This window comes from Spinacia oleracea, chromosome 6 (genome assembly GCF_020520425.1).
Source record: "Spinacia oleracea cultivar Varoflay chromosome 6, BTI_SOV_V1, whole genome shotgun sequence".
Lineage (NCBI taxonomy): Eukaryota > Viridiplantae > Streptophyta > Magnoliopsida > Caryophyllales > Amaranthaceae > Spinacia > Spinacia oleracea.
The window spans coordinates 28,828,418-28,849,805 of NC_079492.1; the positions used below are offsets into that span (position 1 = coordinate 28,828,418).

General features: G+C 36.1%; 1 protein-coding gene across 1 annotated transcript; it reads left to right on the forward strand.

Annotated features, from left to right (window-relative positions):
• The first annotated feature begins 10,256 nt into the window (after positions 1 to 10,256).
• On the forward strand, positions 10,257 to 17,368 carry LOC110784890 (triose phosphate/phosphate translocator, chloroplastic-like). Its single transcript, NM_001426359.1, has 12 exons — positions 10,257 to 10,665; positions 10,747 to 10,812; positions 14,008 to 14,073; positions 14,173 to 14,251; positions 15,059 to 15,179; positions 15,485 to 15,580; positions 15,816 to 15,928; positions 16,028 to 16,105; positions 16,212 to 16,328; positions 16,423 to 16,522; positions 16,612 to 16,712; positions 16,848 to 17,368. Exons 1-12 carry the CDS (start codon positions 10,406 to 10,408, stop codon positions 16,863 to 16,865), a joined length of 1,215 nt encoding a protein of 404 aa, NP_001413288.1. The 5' UTR covers positions 10,257 to 10,405; the 3' UTR covers positions 16,866 to 17,368.
• Positions 17,369 to 21,388: the final 4,020 nt, after the last annotated feature.

Here is a 21,388-nt window from a genome sequence, read left to right on the forward strand (position 1 = left end):
ACTCAAATTGGTGCTAACCCTAGGTTGCATGATTCCTCCATAGCTTGTACAACCATTAACACCATTAGCAGCAGACCTGCGTTAGCCCAAAAGTAGATAACAAAATGTCCTGCACAACACATTGTTAGTTATATTTAGTTTTGATAACAAAAATAATCATTATACATAGCATTTTGAAGTAAAATAGTATACATGTATGTATGATCTTCGTTATTACCTGGTTCCTAGCAATTTCCTCATCGGTTTTATTCTTCTTAGTCAGGATTCTCTCTGTCGGATGTCTATTTCTATTTTTAGCCCCCCTCCCGTTACCACGTCTGTCAGGCGGGTCTTTCGTAGCCCCTTTTATGGGTTCTACTTCCCTCTCAAGGTGTCGTTGGTTGTGCTCCTTAGGACGTAATCAACGCCGACCATAAACCCTGCATGCAAAGGCATCCCAAACCCCTTGTCCATTAGTGCCAGTGTTTTCTACTCCAACTTCTGCCTCTAATGCGTTGCGTATTTTTTTCAGTAGCTTCCTTGTACAACAACAATGTTGCCTCATTGTGCATGGCTAAGCTAGCCAAGTATGTGTGTCTCTGGGACAACTCTCTATTCTTCTTCACACGAGCTGATTCTTCATAGCCACGAACTTTATCTTTCCGCCATCTATCCAAGATGTATTTATCAGGAATTACCTGTATGACCTAGGTATCAATCACGCGGATTATATGCCTGCACAATATCCCAACAAACTCAAACAGTTTACAAGAACATGAAAACTCTCCCTTCTCCTTATAGATGGTAAGAAAGTACGATTTTTTTTGTTTCCATTTCATGCGGGTCGCAACATTCTCGTCGGCTCTGTAGAATAAAAGAGAACCAAGCGCCCTCGTCTTTGTTGCATTTGTGTGCTTTAAAGCAACTAAATGTTTCCTTACTTTTGCAAATTTTGCATTTGTGTACTTCTTGTGGAATACATACTTAACTAGTACGGTCTTGTCCACAGGGAGGGGTCTCTGAACAGATTGAGAGTCCATGATCTTCTCTTCTTCCACTTTCACCTTCATAGCAGCCTCATACTGTAATAAAAATCGAGACAATCCGGTTTCAACATTTACATAGCCCTTAAAAAAGCGATTCATTCTTTCACTTCTCTGGGTCGAGGACATTCCAGCCCAAAATGTGCTTCGCCAGTGCCTTGGAGCCCACCGCTGCCTAATTTCATACATCTCCTTCATCCAAGGATTGGCTTGCAGCGCATATGTTTCAATAATTAGACGCCATGCTTCATCAAATTCATCCGCGTCTAGAAAATCATGGACTGCTTCATGTATTGCCACACCTATTTCACTCCATTTGGTTAGGCTACCTAAATTCTTTACTACATTTTGTAGTATGTGCCACAGGCACAATCTATGGTACGCATCCGGAAATACTAAATTCACCGCCCTCCCAATAGCTCGGCACTGGTCTGTTAGAATTCCATCTGGGGGTTTACCCATACAAAGAAACCACTATTTAAATACCCATACAAATGTATCAGAATCCTCGTGTGATAGGAATGCTAATGCAAACACAATTGATTTGCCATGATGGTTTACACCCACAAATGGTGCAAATGACATCTTGTACCTATTTTCAGCAACGAATACACGTAGTGAAATCTTATTAAAAGTCAAAAATAAAGATGCACGACTTCTGGCAGGTTTACAAATGCTAACCTGTTAGTGAGGAATGTTGTGTCAAAGGTTATTATATCACCAAAATCTTTCCATGTTGCCCTGCTCCTTGCATCAGACCAAAACGCGTTCGTCAAAGTTCCTGTTTCATCCTTTTGGATGCAACTGTAGAAGTTTTTATCAGCATCATGTTGCTTCCTGAAGTATTCTTCTAGAGAAACTGCATCCCCTTAAATCCTAGACATACGACGCTCCAAGTTCACTATATTCCTCACATCTCGTTGGTTGTAGGGTACATTTTCATGGCCTCCATTCTCAACCACGAGTTGATTAAATTTCTTGGTTATTGGAATCGCAGACCTATCATTGATAACTATTCTATTATGCGTTGGACAGTCAATGTTCCTATAATTAACAATAAAACGGCTACTATTCGCATGGAGTGCATGGCTGTGTTCCAATAAACACCCAGTTATCTCCATATGACCCTCAATCATCCTTCCTTCAACAAACACCTTGCTGTTAGACACCTGAGAATTCACAGTCTGTTTACGACCCCCCATCTTACAACGCAATCTTAATCTCTTGAGCATATGGTTTTGTGTCTCTGATTTCCCTACACCGGTACGTGTAACCCCAAGTGCCTTGTATTCATCCATCAACAAGCTAGACTGAACAAAAAAGGTGAATCCAAGTTTATATGCATAATTGTGACATAATGTTGCTAATTCTTCGCCTGAAACAAACCACATCCCTTTACAAGGAATCGAGGGACCCTGCTCATCATCATTGAACTCCACAACATCATCATCATCAATGTCCTCGTTAAGATCAATGATCATTCTACACATACATTCATTAATAATAATATATTATGCAAACTTTAAATAACTTGACAAAAATAAAGTAAAACAGTATAACCTAATTTCATACTACGCGTATAGCCTATCACACAGAGTAACTCCATGAACCTAGTGAATAGTGCCTATCTAGCCTCCGGCGATGCTGTCGAGCGAGCGACAGCTAATCAAAAAATATGCCCACTCCAACTAATGATTCAATGTAGTTGTTAAAAACATGTTCAAGTTGACGAGAAGCACACGAATGAAATCCAGATCAACGTTTTACCTTTTGGATTGCTATGAAAACGATCGATCACCGGAAAGTTAACCCGTAACAGTTCGAGTTAATTAAAGCATATCAGCTTCCGAATCGACGGGTTATTTGGTGGAGGCTGCTTGTCTTCCTCTTGCTTGACTTTCAAATCAATAGAACACTGTTCATCTTCTTAGTCCACTATTTCTGGGTTGGGTGGCAAGTAATGGAGAAAAAAATATCTCTTTTCTATGGAGTGATATTCAATCCCGGTTCCCAATTTTTCATGGCGCCAAGAAATTTCCGTGAAAATCGGCGGGAACTTTCCCTCCCATTTCTGGTTTTGGCTCCAACTCGTGAAAACTCCTTCCCGCTCAGCTTTCCCCCTCTTTTTATTTTCACTTGTTGAGGTGTCACCACATGAGAGGTGGTGTATGTGGGGTGCACATAAACGAAGTTTATGTGTATCATCTTCCGATATTGAGTCATTGAGGAGTTTAATTTGGTAAAATAGAAAATGGGTGCAGGCAACCTAATAAAGAAAAGAACAGTTAAATCAACTATAAAGCCAAATGAGGCTAGAAGCCTACAACCTAGTAAAATCTATTGGTAATAGTTGAAGTAACTTCTCAAACTTATAAGTTGATATTTCTCCCATTTTTCTAATATGACTTATAATGTGGATAACAATTAAGTTTCAACATGATGAAACTAGTCTTATATGCATGCAATGCGTGCGAATATAAGAAACAGATTTGTGTTATTACATTTAAACCTGAAATAACATGTAAAAAATATAACATAAATGCGATGCGTGCGAATATAAGAAACATATAAGTTAGATACAGTCGAACACATATAAACAGATTGATTAAAATGGTAAGAATTTATTTAAGGGGCTAGATTGATTAAAATGCTTCTTTGGGCTTTTCCTATTGGATAGGTTGTCATTATATTATTTATTCTATAAGTGTGGAGGGTATTTTAGTAATTCAAACTAGTTTAGGGCCCGTGCAACGCACAGATACTACTAAAACAATTTATTATTTTAATAGTAACTAAATGTTAGGTTATGATACATATGACAATACATAAATCATGCGGAAAAACCATAAAGCCAGGAAAGCATATTATTTACACATAATCATTTAGCATAGTATAGATGCATACACTTTGTAGCGTGCCTTCCCTAGCTGCGCCCGAACCGAACAAGAACAAGTCTTTAGGACTCCAAGTGTCGTCCCTCCGTAGATAGTCCACAGTACGTCCGGATCCGCCTCAAGATTGACCAACTAGAATCGCCCTTAAGGTGCTTAGGAATTTTCGGCTATTATTGTGCAAGAGTGTGGCTGAATTTTCTTTCAAAACTTACCCTTTTGAATACTTCAATCGTGTTTATAAATTATGACCCTAGGCCCTTATTTATAGAGGTTTGGAAAGGGAATTGGAATCCTAGTAGGATACGATTTAATTAAACTTAGAATCCTACAAGGACTCTAATTAATTAAATAATCCTAATAGGAATAGGAATTTAATCACACACCAAATCCTAATAGATTTAGGAATTGCGCATGGACACAAACACACACGCACAAAGCCACGAGGGCGCCCGCACGCGTGCGCTCGGCCCACGCAGCCTACGCTGGGCAGCCTTGCCTTGGCGCGCTGGGCCTGCCTTGCGGTGGGCCTGGCGCTGCCTTGGGCTGGGCGTTGGCGCGCGTCTTTGCTTGCTGGGCGATGGCCTGGCTTCGTGCTGGGCCTTCGTCCGGCAGGCCTCGTCCGATGCTATTCGTACGATACGCTTCCGATTAAATTCCCGGTTCCGGAATTCATTTCCGATACGAACAATATTTAACATTTCCGATTCCGGAATTAATTTCCGCTTCGAACAAATATTTAATATTTCTGTTTCCGGAACTATTTTCCGATTCCGATAATATTTCCGATTCTGACAATATTTCCTTTTCCGGCAATATTTCCAATTCCGGCAATATTTCCATTTCCGATACGTACCATGTTTCCGTTTCCGGCAACATCTACGACTTGGATAATATTTATATTTCCGATACGATCCATATTTCCGTTTCCGGCAATATCATCGTTTCTGGAGTATTCATTTCTTGCTTGTGACGATCTTAGCTCCCACTGAAACCAAGATCCGTCGATTCCGAATGTCCATAGATAGAAACCCGATGTTCGAGGTTGGAATCGCCCTAGAGTGAAGTTCTCGAACCTTCCAAAGGAGATTTCCGCCCGTCTATCCGGAGGCGGAAGACGGAGCCATTTTTTTTTCCAACTTTCTCCACTTATTAGAATCTTTCTGAAAGAGCCAGCTCGCAACCACGGGGGCTTGCCCTTCGAGGCCAGAGTGGGCTCAGTAGCGGAAGATGGGGGGGCTCGCCTCCTCGTTCCCTTTCGTCACTATCAATAGCTCCTTACTTAGACCCTTCCTTCCCCATAGCCACTGGCTCACGCCCTAAGCTTTAGAACGAAGATGGTGAGCTGGTCCTGTAGCCGCCTTGTTCTCTGTCTGTTCATAAAGTGTCTGACACAGACGCAAAGTCATTTCCATATGACCCGTAGAGTATTTAATGCCATTAAATACTTGATCCGTTTACGTACTATTTGTGTGACCCTACGGGTTCAGTCAAGAGTAAGCTGTGGATTAATATCATTAATTCCACTTGAACTGAAGCGGCCTCTAGCTAGGCATTCAGCTCACTTGATCTCACTGAATTATTAACTTGTTAATTAATACTGAACCGCATTTATTAGACTTAACATTGAATGCATACTTGGACCAAGGGCATTATTTCCTTCACTAAAAGACTTGTGATATTAGGAAAACATAAAAGTAAAAAGGATATATGAAAAAGTATAAATTCAAAGTTGTGTAAAAAAATATTCAAATGAACTAAATTTGCATATTACTATACAAAGTTAAAAATTATAGTCGTTTACTTGTATGTAGAACGATCTAACAACGTTAACCAAACTCGAATGACTCAAGACTAATTTTCGAAAATACCCGAGCATAACCGAGTTAGTCAAATACAACATATTTTGAATTGAGTAAAATCTTGATAAATAAACTTATATGTTAGTCTACTTATCATGTATTATTATTTTAATTAACATTCTTACTTACCAGTTACCATGTATTATATTATTAATAGTAGACTAACATTAGAAGTTCATTTATCAATATTTTTTATATTTCTTATCAGATTAAAAAGTTATAATAATACATAAATAAAATTATATCATAAAGGAAAAAATAATATTTATTTAGCTTTCCTCCAATAATATATTTTGCAGTACACATCTATGGTAATTAAAATATATATTTATCTTAGTTTCCTAAAAAGACGTAATGTAATTTACTTATTTTAAAGTAAAAAAATAAAAAAAATATTTTGGCGGGAAAAAATCGCACCAGGAAATGACACGTGTCATTCCTGGTGTCTCTTTTAGTATATTATATAGATAGATAGATGGGACACCAAAAGTTGATTTACTAAAATAACCTCATTTCTTCACTTATACTCTTCATAAGGAAGAGTCGATTGCAATGGTGTTAAGGAAGATGGAGGGTTGAGGTAATTGAAAAAAATAAAGGAAATTCCTGGAGCAGTTCTATAAGCTCAAGACGAAGAATAAGTTGGGCAAAAGGCAATAAGGGAAGGCCTCAAATGCGACTTGGATAGAGGGAACTAAAAAGGACGTGAAGAAAGTAGACTTGCAAGATAATGTATCATTAGATAGAAGTGAATAGAGGACATGATTTTTACGCATGATCACATACTCACTGCTCACATGAGATAAACTTCCATCTGATTCATATAGTCATATCTATGTCATTGAGGTGTGATTTTGTAATTATAGTATTTTGGTAAGTTTTCTATTGGGAGAGGGAATATGAAGCACAATTTTGTTTCCAATATCTATTCTAAAAAATATCTTTCTAACAATTAAAATTGTGGAATATAGGACCCAAACTCTAATTCAACACCACTAGTTAACAAGAATCTAACAAATATATGGTGCAAGACAACCTCCAAATCTCTAATTCCTCCAACAAATCATGGTCCCTAAGAATCTTCACCCCCTCCCCTTACTGCTTCGTTCCATATAAGGATTATAATGAATTATAATTGAACTTTTATCTTAAATCTTTTACAATGTAGAATTTCTTATAGAAATAATCATCAATTATTCAAAATTAATCAAAATTAATGTCATTGTCAACGAAACCGAGTATTTTGTAGTACGGTCTTGTACTACCTCCGTTCCTTAATGTTCTTTACGCTTTGGAATTTGTGTCCAAAGTATGAAAACTTTGACCGTGGATTCTCACTGTTATATACATCAGAATGTTATCATGTAAGATCTTGTTAGATTGGTCTCGTTGTGTATTTTCAAAATATCACATTTTTATAATTTTTTCACATACGGAAATGGATATATAAGTTGTTAAATATTGCATTGGAGTCCGTGCAAATAGTAACCGTAAAGAACATTAAGGAACGGAGGTAGTATATAATAGTCATATATAATGAGCTTTAACAAAATTCATTTAAGCCGAAATAATCAAATCAAATCAGAAAACTCATCAAATTGCAAAGTCCACTTCCTCGTCATTTGAGCCGAAAAAAACTTATTGTAATATTGTGCTTCGTATGTTAGAGTTCCCCATTCACTTCTCCAATATTTTTTTGTCTTTTAAATCATCTTATTTACCTATCCGGGTATCCCTATTAGGGATGTCAATGGGGCGGGACGGGGCGGATGCAGATGTAGGTCCCTCCATCCCCATCCCCACCTAAAATTTTCATCCCCATCCCCGCCCATCACCCATGGCGGGTACAAAATTCATCCCCATCCCCGCCCCAACGGGTGTAAGCTAAAATCCATCCCCGCCCCGCCACCCAACTGGGTATCCATCCCCGTCTTATCCCCGCTTCATACCCGCCTAATTGTTCTTATTTAGCAAATATTTGCCATATATTCGGAGTAATCAAAGTTAACTATATAAAAAAAATAACCTTATGACTAAAGTAACCTATATAATAAAAAAAATACTTGTCATAACAAAAAAATCGAAACAAAAAACATAAAAATCTCACCTAAATTTATATTATCACCTAAATATGCAAATAAATTCAAACTCACCCCATCACCAATGTCGGGTATGAAGCGAAGCGAGTGGGGATGGGGCGGGGCGGGCGGGGATGGGGCGGGTTCAACACAAAATCCACACCCGTCCCATCACCCATGGCGGGTACGACTTTTATACCCATCCCCGCCCCATCACCCGCCAAACCTACCTCCATTCCCGCCTACTTGGGGCGGATGCGGGGCGGGTCTCCCGCGAAACCCACCCCACTGACATCCCTAATCCCTATAATTCATGTTACCATCAAGCAAGAAAATAAAGGAATAACAGATAAGGAATAGTTGGAAATTAGATTTGAGGAGAAGCCTGATTGGACAAAAAGACAAACCAATGCTCACCACTCAGTTACTATGGAAGTGAGGTTGGATAAGGTTATCACGAACATCCCGCCATCTCTCAACACTCACTCATCCTTTTTAATTTTTTCCCAAACACGCCCTTCTCACCACATGATCCTCTGCACTCCACCCCACCTCTCACCTCCCACCTCCCTTATATGAGCCGTACATTTTCCAATCACAAGTAAAGATGTAAAAGTGACCTGATCTGATCTGATCTGATAATAAATCAAGTGGCATGATGAAAATCTTTTTAGACATTTGATCCGAATAAATCACTCATTATCCTATATAACCCATACCGATTAGATCAAATTAAAAACCAATCTATAAATCCAATTTAACAACTCACAATCTACACTATATCAACCACAATCCGGTAATAACTAAAGTGGCTTGATATTCTTTTTATGCATTTGATCCGAACAAACTCCCCTTATCCTATATGTCTCGTACCGGTTAGATCCAATATATATGTAACCGATCCGCAAACTCGATTTAACACCTCACAACCCCAATGGTATATCCGGCCGCTAGAGATGGCAATGTGTCATAATGGATCGTGTCCATGTCGAATATAAATGAGTGAGAAATAATCAACACTAACCCTACACGTTTAATTAAACGTGTCGTGTTGTGTTGACTAGTGTATATAATTAAAGTGCAAAAAACCTTGCTACTAACCCCTTTTTTGTGTCTGGTTCGTATTGCGTTTATTCAGTAAAGTTGACCCATTCTAAAGATTTATCACCAACTTCATTTAATTATTGTTTTTTTTTCTTAAGCAAGTTCTGTCGTGTCGGTTTCGTATTTGAAATCTCAAGTTCTCAACACTAATCTGACCCATTTAATTAAAAATGTCATATTGTATTAACCCGTACGTTTAACTGATTCGTGTCGTGAACCCTTGACATTAATCCAATATTTAGTATCATATTTGTGCGATGCACGAATTCTATTAAATTGTTAAGTTAAAATAAAAATCCTATAGATACCAACTGATATGATTTTGGATTGAATTTCATATTAGACTAGATTTTATCCCGTGCGATGCACGGATTCTATTAAATAGTTATATTTAGATAAAACTCCTATGTATATACCAATTTTATATACTTCGTATTAAATTAGAATAGTTTTTGATTTTGCATTGAATTTCATTTTAGATTTTTGTTTAATTATGAGAGTGTTTGTTTTTGAATGAAATTGTATATGCGTAATAATAATAATTAATTAATAAAAATATCTACGTGGAACTTGATTATTTATCTACTATGTGACACTCGACTTTTTTTAATTCAAAATTAATTTTAAAATCTTATTTTTCATTGGCCGAAACCATTAGTAATCCTAGGTGTCGCTCTAATATTTCAGCAAATATTAATCTAATATATATATATATATATATATATATATATATTAGATTAATTTTTTAATTGTTAGAGTGTTTGATTTTGGATGAAGTTGTATATCTGTAATATTAGTAATTAATTAAAAAAAAAAATCCTCATGCCACCTGACTTTTTTAATTCAAAAATAATTTTGAAATCTAATCATTTATTGGCCGAAACCATTAGATTTCCTACGTGGCGCTCTAATATTGGATTATTGTTTAATTTTGGATTGAATTGAATTTTATTTTAGATTAGTGTTTGATTTTGGATGAATTTTATTTTAGAGTTATTTTTTTAATTATTAGAGTGTTTGATTTTGGATGAAATTGTATGTATTAGTAATTAATTAAAATATCTATGTGATACATAATTAATTATCTACGTAACACTCAACTTTTTTAATTTCAAAAATATTATTTTTAATTGACCGAAACCATTAAATTCCCTACATGACGCTTTAATAATTCAGCAAATATGCGATCATACCGTGTTAGATTTTGGGGCTCTGGTCTCCACCTTGGTTAGCATAAGACCAATTGTACTAGATCAGTAGATCATATACAAATCGAAGATTTCACAGAATCAAAAAAATACCAACCGCTAGTTTTAAGCATTGTTTGGTTGTTTTTTTTCCAATGCTTTAAAAAAACTCTCAGCAAACTCCACCACATTTTCATATACTTCTGGTACTCGCACTCTCAAACTGTTTCTCTCTCTCCTGTAGTTCTCTCTCTTCCGACAATGGAGTCGCGAGTGTTGTCGCGCACCACGGCGATCGCCGCCCTCCCGAAGCTATTCCGGCCGTCGAGAGAGGCGGCAAGTTTTGGTTTCGCCACCGGAGTTAAGACGCCGGTGGGATTGGTCAAGGATGGTGGGAGTTTGACATGGGGAAGGCAGCTGCGTCCAGTGTTGTTGCTTGAACCGGTTCAAACCGGTCCGGTTTGTAGCAGGAGAGAGAAAACAGCGGTTCAGCCGTGTCGTGCCGCTAGTGGCTCTTCCGGGTGAGGTCCGTTTCCCTTCGTTCTGATCCGGTTCGAGTCGGGTTGACACGACACTAATATTATTGTTTTTTTAATCATCAGGGAAGCAAAGACTGGGTTTTTGGAGAAGTATCCGGCTCTTGTCACTGGCTCCTTCTTCTTCATGTGGTATGGCATTGCATAATTTGCATTATTATCAGTTTAGGTAGTGTTTGGAAATCCATTTTCCAATAATTCTCTCCATCCAATTTGAAAGAAAACAAAACCATTTTTCCATGTTTGGTCTTCACTAAACGTTTTTTTGCCAAACCAAACGGAGCTTAATGTTTCTAATACTAGGTAGAAATAAGTCTATGTTAATATCCGACATTGATCAACCTGTTTATGTGTACGAGATTGATCAATCTCTCATATTAACATAGACACTGATCAATATCGGATATTAACATATACAATGATCAATCTCGGATATTAACATCTACCTAGCATTACCAATTTTGGCGATTTTAGTCTTTATGTATATGAGATTGATCAATTTCTGCATTGTGTTTGTCAATTACAGAGTTGTATTTTGAAAAAATATATTTAAATAGCTTAATGTGCTTTTTAAATAAAAAATAAAATCATGATTGTAATATTTAATTGGGACATAGGGTGACCAAAACTTTGTAGTGATTCCCTTTTCTGAAAAGAAGTCTATATGCTATCCTTAAATGAACTTGAACAATTTGTAACCTCCTATAATTAGTCATATCAATTCGATTACAGTATCAACAATATTTCATTTTATTGATTGATTTTTGTTAGAATGAGAGAATATTTATAATTAATTAATTTTGATCAAAACAAATTTGTTTCTATTTCTATTAATTTTTTGAGGTAATATGTTTCTAGTTACGAAAGGTCTTGCATGCACAAGATGTACAATAAATTTATTGTATATCATGATAACATTTATCTAATCTTTTGTAATTTTTACCTAGTTTTTTTTTGTAACTTTTAATATGTTTTGATTAACTTTTATATTATAAAAGAGAAAGTTGATAGATAAATATTTTAAAGGGTTAAATTATTAATTTTATACAATATTAGTAATTTTGAAGAAATAGTATTTTAATAAAATAAAAAAAACTTATCATTAAAAAATAGATAATTTTTACATATACAAGGGAAACTTTTAAGCATTTTGAGTTAATTTTTACCTTGGTGTATAATATTTATTGTACACCACTTATAAATTAGAATTTGTATTCTCGTTAATATAAGTGCAAAAAATAAATTAATAGAATATTTTTGGAGCATTACATAAAAAATAAATATATGCATGGAAATTCAATTTTTTTTTTTTAAAACATGTAAAAAGGAAAGAGAAATGCAGACTAATGTACTTGCATAGAATTTGTGCAATAGTTAAAGTGGCAGGAAGGCCAGCAACTTGCTGGTTTCTGGCCGGTAGAATGACTAGATTACAAGGTTACAACTGAAAGCTTTCATACTTTATTCAATAACAATTGGTTTTTTTTGGCACGAATCGTGCACAAGTGTGGAAAATGTGCCCTTTTGGTAAAATATGGTTTAGACTATATTAAACTTAAGGATATGTTTATTTGAACTGATTTTGGCGAATACCAATTTAAACTAGTCTTTTAGTTGATTGAAATTGACTTTTATTGATTGAAGCTGGTTCTGATTGATTAAAACAGCTTTAATTAATCAAAACTGAATTTTGCTAATTTACTACTACGTATTGTTTTTGTCATACGGTATGGTGGTTTAATTGATTCTTACTTGTCATAATAGTTTTTACTTATCAAAACTGACTACGGAAACCATTTTATAAGTTAGGACTAGAAGAAAATAGAGTTTAAAAACGTGTTTTCTTACGAATTTTGGTGAAGTCATTAATTAGTACTCCGTATTCAAAGAAAGACAAGGCTACATATGTAATGGGGAGTGACACATTCACCTTTTGGAAGGCATTTCGTTTTTTAACTAAAGCAAGGAAGTTATTTTGGGATAAACACAACCCGATTTTCAGCTAATTGTGCTTATCTCGAAATAACTAACTTATTTTGGTGAAGTCACCAAAATGCCTTTAAGGCCAAAGGTGATTGTCACTCCAATTACACATGCACTACTTGTCTACATGTACATGTAGATGGGAATAATCTACATCTACCTAGTAGGTAATCTATCGACATGAGCTTAGTGGAATTAACTCAATCTACTTTTGATGTCAGTTCCATGTGGGTAAATTACCCATTGGGTAGATGTCGTAGTTTCTTATTCCTTTAGCAGTACGACCAACGTATGATCAAGATTGCTTATAATTATTGACCATTATGTTTAACATAGAAATACGCCTCCCTATTCCTCAAAAAATGACTACCTAATGTTTTGTGACTTCTGAGTCACAAATGCTACGGTGGATAATTGAACTACTAATTGAGGATTTAGCATGGTGTACTTTCTCCATTGTAAAGTGAGATTTAATTATTTGGCACTCCATAAGGTAATAAATTACGAAACAATAATTAAAATAATACTCACCTTGCAAATTTCTACTCGTATTTTTTAAAATGATTTGGCAATTTTAAATATATATTTCATTAAAACAAATTAATCAAGATGTAAAAGTAATACTCCTCATGTTCATAGTTAAGTTTATACTACTCCATATAGTTATTATTACGTAGTAATTTAATCAGTTTTTATTATCAAAATCTACAAATTATCCAAAGATCCTAGGAATTTTGTCATTGGAGTAGTACTGATTGAGTGTTGCATAAGTACTAGTATCTCACTATCAACTAGCTTATTGAATCCTTTGTAACATTCTTTTTTGTGTTTGATGCTCCGTAAGAGTCGCAACTCATAAAAATCAGATAAGAATTGAATACATTCCGGGAACAATTATTCATGTTTTTTAGAGCATATTTTGATTCTCCAATTTAACACAATTTGCAAAAGTTAGATTGGAATATTTCACCTTTTCTTTTCCCACAATAGTCTGGTCAATTTTTAAGAACTAACAGAGCTTTAATATGGTCAATTATTTTCAGAAAGAGTCAAAATGGCATGTATTCTTTGCTAATGTCAAAATGGCATGTATTTTCAGAACGAGATTATTCGTTGTTTTGTAACGTGCAAAAACTAACAAACAAGGTGGATTTACAATATTTTACTGTGAAATTATAATGCCTTTTCTTTAATCTTGGGGTGACTTTTGTTTTCATTTGAAATGTTTTTGGAGGTTTTGATGTCTCTCAATAAAATTTATAAGTTCGACTCACCTATGACTTGCTGATTCTTTGCAGACTTTTTGAAGTTCTTTTGGACCAATAATGTGTTACTTTTGTGTAGGTACTTCTTGAACGTGATATTCAACATTCTTAACAAGAAGATCTACAATTACTTCCCATATCCTTAGTAAGTGCATCTTCTTTAAGAGTAGTTTTCATTCTATTTAAAATGATCTTGGCCATTGAAACTGAACTGGATTGTGATTGGGAATTTTGTATGTTGCAGCTTCGTGTCAGTCATCCATTTGTTTGTTGGAGTGGTGTACTGTTTGGCTAGCTGGAGCGTGGGCCTTCCTAAACGTGCTGTAAGTTTATTCCTCCACAAAATCCCAGTCACTTTGTTTTCATGTAGCCCATATGACCATAAACTCTGTGGTACAGATTGTCTCTTTTTTCCACTGTGAATTTTTCCCACTCCTTTTCTTTCATCCAGGCCCCAGCTAGCGGCCCAGTTTTTGCATTATTATGTTTGGCAAGATATAAGCATGCATTTATTTTAAAAGTTGAACTTTGATCAGTAATTTCATTCTGTTTTTTTGGTTTTTAATTTTTACAATGAGGAGTGGATTGTTTTATGGAACATAGGGAGTATTATAGATATCACTGCCATCACAATACAAGTATTAAGAGTAGATGTTTATGTAAAATTTCAAAGTGATCATTCCTTGCCTCATGTTATCCATTCACTCAACTATGGATTGCTTTTTAAGATCATAAAAATTCGTATTACAAACTATCACATGTTGAGTTTTGGTCTTTTGAATGACTGTCTCCTTATTTTATCAGATAACACGTTGATTTATCAGTTAGCATTTCTGGCGTTCTGCTAGGTGAATTATGTAGCGTTTGAGATGGTTTAGCTTCTTGGTCTTCAATAATAGCTACACTTCAAACTCTCCAAGTGTTTTAGACTCATTTTTGCAGTCGCTTTTCTAGCTTACGGACTAAGTTACTAACAAATGATTAAATGGACCTAGTTTGAGTTAGAATCAGATTATCATAAGATTTTCTGCGATCACTGAGATTGGACTTCATGCATCCTGATTGACCATGCAATTTACAGAAGTATATTCACCATTCTAATGTTTTGAGATATTTGGATGTGTTTGTAGCCTATGGACTCCAAGCTGCTGAAGCTGCTGATTCCAGTTGCAGTATGTCATGCGATAGGCCATGTTACCAGCAATGTCTCATTTGCTGCTGTTGCGGTCTCTTTCACCCACACCATTAAAGGTGAAACTTAAAATCTAGTTTCCAATATGCAAAATGCTACCATCTTTCATATAATTGTCATAAAACTTCCATGAAACCAGTTGCACCCCTTTTTTTTTTTGGTGTGGTCGGCTGGTCTTGGTCTTGGACTCTTGGGGTGAGTTGTTAAGTTGTTTAGTGGTGACTTTTTGGCAGTGTTTCACATCTCATCCATAAATCGGGTGAGACAGGTTGCATTAGTTGCACCCATCACCAGCTGTGTAACTATATTTGTATTTCTTGTCATTATCTCTTCTTAATACGTGCTTCTCATTGTGATCATGCAGCCCTGGAGCCCTTCTTCAATGCTGCTGCTTCTCAGTTCGTTCTCGGACAGTCTATTCCCATTACTCTCTGGCTCTCCTTGGCTCCTGTTGTGATTGGTAGGTTTTTCTTTTTGGCTGTTATCTTCATTCTGTTACAACAGGAAGAGTAAAGTTACTAGTAGTTGTAAGAGCTCGTTTAGTAATATTGCGTTCATCTCTAGACTTGGAAACTTCGTTTAGTATTGTACAATTAAAAAAGATAAGATAATTTACACAAACAGTTAATTCTCAATAAAGGGCTAATGAAATCTTGTAAACATAAACTCGTACAAATGATAACTTGCTTTTGCAGGTGTTTCTATGGCTTCCCTGACCGAATTATCATTCAACTGGCTTGGTTTCATCAGCGCTATGATTTCAAATGTTTCCTTCACTTACAGGAGTCTCTACTCAAAGAAAGCCATGGTTATGCTATTCTTGCAACTTCTTCCATCTGCATAAAAATGTCATCTAACTTGGTGCATCTGGCTTTCGCTTCCTAACACTTTTACTCTTCTCTTTCAGACTGACATGGACAGTACCAATATCTATGCCTACATTTCCATAATTGCTCTGTTTGTTTGCCTTCCCCCTGCAATCATTGTAAGTGCACAGAAATGTGTTTGTTGTTTCTTCTTCTTCTTTTGATAAACTTGTGATTTCTGTTCTTAATGTCTGTTTTTGGTCTTTTGCTGAATGATATTTACAGGTCGAGGGTCCTCAACTTATGAAGCATGGGTTCAACGATGCCATTGCGAAAGTGGGGTTGACCAAATTCATTTCTGATCTCTTCTGGGTGGGAATGTTTTACCATCTCTACAACCAGGTCCTATTCACATCCTCATCTTTTGGTGTTTTGAGTGACTTGCATTTTTTCTCCATGCTAACAAAAGACATTTTTACCCCTTTTCTGATTGCAGCTAGCTACCAACACCTTAGAGAGGGTAGCACCACTTACCCATGCTGTTGGCAACGTTTTGAAACGAGTGTTTGTCATCGGATTTTCTATCATCGCCTTTGGTAATTATCATTTTCAAACCGTTTTCTCTTTTGTTTTGGGAAAAAAGGTCTTCTCGGAGGATTTATAGTTAACAAGTTTCTTGTTACAGGCAACAAGATTTCAACACAAACTGCCATTGGAACAAGCATTGCTATTGCTGGTGTAGCCCTCTATTCTCTCATTAAGGCCAAAATGGAAGAAGAGAAACGAGTAAGACACAGTTAGCCGTTAAATGTCAAAATTGTTTGCTCTGCATATGTTGTTTGCATTCAGTTTATATGATTTGAATATTCAGTTAACATGATTTGAATATTCAGTTAACATGATTTGAAAATGTGTTTGCAGCAAATGAAGTCTACTTGAGTATCAAGACTCGGCCCGAAGCTGCATTCGCTTGGAAGGAACTTTGCTGTAGATTTGGATAATTTTCCTTCCTGAAAAGAAAAACAACAAAAATGTTGTAAAATTAATTTTTTTTTCGTGTCAATTTATTTTGGAGAATGAACTACTGCGAATCTGTAATCTTCTTGTATTTCAATAATAAGCATAATATTGTACGAGTACTATCTTTGGCCGGATTCGCCCCTCAACTCGAGGCAAGTGTCTGAATCAACACTAGAGAAGAAGCAGATTGTTATGATCATTTTAGGAGGTTTTGGAAGGTTAACTACAAAATCCTGAATCATGGTGTATTCTGATGGTTGAATATTTGAGTCAGTATAGTATACAGTTTAATGTTACCTGCTATGCTTGTTGCAAGTTAGAAGAGCTGAATATCAAGTTTTGGGCTCGTGCAGTCGTGCTTGCACTCAACTCGAACTTAAGTGTCAAGTAACTCGAGCTCAGATAACGAGTTTTGATGAAGCAAACACTTTTTAGAAGTTCTAATCTTTTACAAATACTTCGAGATCTTTGTTACGATTTTCTCATCTAATTATAACCCTACTCAAATCGACTTGTTGAGGTTTTGAAGTGAATTCAAGCAGCCTAATTCATGTTCGTTTGACCCCGGTTTTAACTTAACCAAGTTAGCGTAGCTAACACAAAGCTCCTTTTTAATTGCATGATTATCTTAAATAATTATTCTAGAGTTTTGAAAGACTATTTAATCAACTAAAATCATGACTATATGATTTTACATTCTTTAAATTTTAATTATCTTTAATTGGCTCTGATTTATTTTCTAAATAGGCCATTTTTTGTAAGAAGAAATCCTCTGACCTCTCTGGGCTGCCCTCGCACAGGGCCCCCACCTAGAGGCTCATTTTGAATTATAATAATTAATAGTTTGAAAATATGTATTGAGACAAATATAACAAGATCTCACATGATTATGTTTTATCTGACGTATAAATCACAAGTGCATCTTAGCATAGCACCACAATTACACCTAGGAATTTCATCAAACACTTGGAGTTCATCCCGAACCTTCTTTATTTTCCCATAATATTCAGCAATTGAAAGATCATCTTGTTCAATTGAAGTTAAACTTCTTTGCAGGTCATACAAAAGAGGAGCATTGCATTTTCCATACCTTTCTCTTACATCTTCCCAAAGTTCTTGAGCGGTGCGAGCGAACGCGAAGCTTTCGGCGAGAGATTTCTCCATTGATCTCAAAATCCAACAGGTTATCATGTAATCATTTCTAATCCACTTTTGAAAATCTGTAGAGGTAGCATCCGACTTCATAATTGTAACACCCTAATAATTCCTTGCTTTTATAAAACCATTTTCCAACTTAAAATAAAAGAATTACTAAAGTATTACCGCCACCGTGATAACGGTTAAGGCTATTACCAGAATTACGCAGCGAAATTAAATGTCAACTAACTTTTAAAAACATAATTGATGAAATATTGAGGCCTCCTACAATTTGGAACCATAATGGCCCAAAACCCAAAGTATAAATAATTCAAACGTTTCAAACATAATTAAAGTAAAGTTAAATAGTTTAAAGTACGAAAACATGCAACTCTCTCGATCATCCCAAGCCATATGATTCCGATCTACCAACCTGCTATTTTATTCTACTCCCCATCAATGCAAGTGCAAATGATAGATCATCATAGGGTCATTAAGGCAAAGGCCATGACCAAAACACACAAAGTACGTAGTCAGCAAAAGCTGAGTACTTACAAGCATAGGGTGAATGAAACTAAAACATGCATCACTCACTAAGTGCTAATCAACATGCAAAAGCCATATAGTAATTAACAATCAATCATGAATACAAGACTCGACTCTTGACTCGACCCTTGACTCACAATTTAATTAGAATAAGCTCCGAACGGGCCAAAAGAATATCCACAAAGGGAAAAAGGTGATGGGAGCCAACCATACACCAAATATAATAATAATAAAATGGGGCCATACCGAGTGTCGGGCCATACCGACGGAATTCCTGCGCATAATATAAATGAAACAACGTCTTGTATCATTAGTAGGAGTACGAGCTTTCCGGCAAGACTCCCCCCATTGTTCATACTCAAGGTATATACGTTCCAAGAGTTTTGAAGCTTGTTCCGGTTGCACTTTACATTTATTAATATTTTATAAAAGGTGAACTCAAGACTCACCAACATGCACACATACAATTAATAAACAACAACCAAAACAATCTTATTTTAATTGCTTTAGGACTTGTGATCAACAAGGCAAGACACTTGTGATATTACTACCATGTTCCTCCTCACCAAAGTGAGACTCCACATCATGCATATTAACATGAGGGTTGTGCCCTTGCACGACAAATCCTAATTCATTTCATACATAACATTCCCAACTGAACCCTACATGTGCGGTGGCTTACGTGAGCTAACCCTTCACATGTGGTCAAATAAATAGTACAACGAGGTACGAATAATTGGCTCAAAGTATGCTAGACATCCCGTACAATAGCATACAAATAAATAATCCATCCCTTGCATGTGAAATAAACCATACATGCATAAATATTGAACAACATGATTGACAATGAAATCCATACTCATAATAATTCCAACATGCTTGTTCAACAATTAATCCAATAAATCCAACATCACAAATCACATGCTCCTTCACCAAAATAACATGATTCCACATAATGTAATTCATGTCATCAACAATCATGTAATGTCATTGACAAAAAGGTGTGGTCGCCCTAGACTTGTACGTACCTTGAATACCTAAGCGTAGGGGCCACTTTGCAATAACGAGCACTCAACTAGAAATCACCTCCTATCATCAAAATAATGAAACTTAAATTATTTCCATGTTCATTAAATTTCCAGAAACTTTATAAAATTTAAAACCTCCTTTAGACTTTAGAATTCAATCGTTTTTCAATAATAAAAACGTCTCAATTTGCAAAATCAATCCCTAGTACAAAAACATACCTTTTCCGCCTTTAAAATCAATAAAAATCGACACTTTAAACCTTTATTCGAATCTGAAAATATAATTGATTACCATAATTAAAATCATCACCTAACTATGCTAATCAATTAACTCATTAGGTCTAGGTTAAAACCCTAACTTGAAAATCCCAATAACACTAGTTTATTATCATAAAAATCAAAGGTTTATTCAATAAACAAATCTGAAAATTCATCCTTTAATAATTAAAACAACCCTAATGAATCAAAACACGCAAATCCTCAAACCACGGTATTCATAACCGGTTCCCAGCATTTTAATTACTCAAAACAATATTAATATAATAATTTTAAATACGGAATTTAAATAGAATAGGTAAGGAAGAAGAGAATTATACCAATCCGGCCTATAGCACGGAACAACCACGAATTAGAGTGATTGGGCGAAAAGGAATTGAATTACGAGCACGAATAACACACACACACACACACGTCTGTGTGCGCGCAGGGGCGAAGGGCGCAGCAGCGCTTGCGCGCGGGACAGGGCACACGACACGCTGGGGCGCGCGCGCGAGAGGAGGGGCGAGAGAGCAGGGCACAGCGCGCGCTGGCGCGAGAGAGCGAGCGAGGGAGTGCGGGCGCTGGCGCGCGAGGGGCGAGAGAGGGAGTGTGGGTGTGGCTGGCGCAAGCAACGCACACAACAACAACAACGACACAGCAGCAGCGCAAGGGGAGCGCTGGCTGGGCTCGAGCAAGAGAGTGGGCGAGAACGTGGGGCAAGCAACAAGGGCACGAGCAGCACACGAGGCACGACAGTGCTCGTGCTGTGCGTGCGGGTGAACCGGACCAAAGAGGAGAGAGAAAGAGGAGTGTTGGGCAAGAAAGAGAGAAAAGGGTTTATGACAAAATAGGGGGTCAATTAATGTTGAGGAGTCTTATTTATAGGCTCCTTATTGTTAATGGGCTAGGCTTAGGAAATTAGAATTGGGCTTAGGGAATTAAATGATTGGGCTAGCTTAGGACTTGAATTAAATACTTTTGATTGGGCTCGTTTAGTAAAATGAATTTGACTTTTCATTTAACACCCGAAGCCTTTAAAATCATTTGCAACTCATTTAATTTCCCGACTCAAGAATTAAATTCGTTTCGTAATTAATTAAAATAATAAATAATCTAATTAATTAAAATACATTAAATGTAATGCATTTAAATATTATTTAAATGATAATAAATCGTAAAATGCTTTATAAATATAATAAAATATACTTATAAATATTATAAAAATACGAGGTATTACAATAATTGTTCCGTCAATAAAACCAAGTTTATTCTTAGCACCTAAGGCGAAACAAACTCCTCTACTCCAGCCAACAAAATTATCGCCATTGAAGAGTTGAATACCTAGATTCTGAACTGAAGTATCTCCATTAGAGATGTAGTATGGATCGTTGTAATTAACAACATTATTTCCAGAATTTGCTGTCGTAGGATCCGTAGTTGGAGTTTCCGACATTTTCAAGAACTCAAACAATT

Bases quoted from the DNA above. Each gene is read 5' to 3' on its own strand.
- LOC110784890 (NM_001426359.1), top strand. From the start codon at position 10,406: ATGGAGTCGCGAGTGTTGTCGCGCACCACGGCGATCGCCGCCCTCCCG. The intron at 14,074-14,172 runs GTAAGTGCATCT...TGTATGTTGCAG, and splicing joins AATTACTTCCCATATCCTTA to CTTCGTGTCAGTCATCCATT. The intron at 16,329-16,422 runs GTCCTATTCACA...TTCTGATTGCAG, and splicing joins TTTACCATCTCTACAACCAG to CTAGCTACCAACACCTTAGA.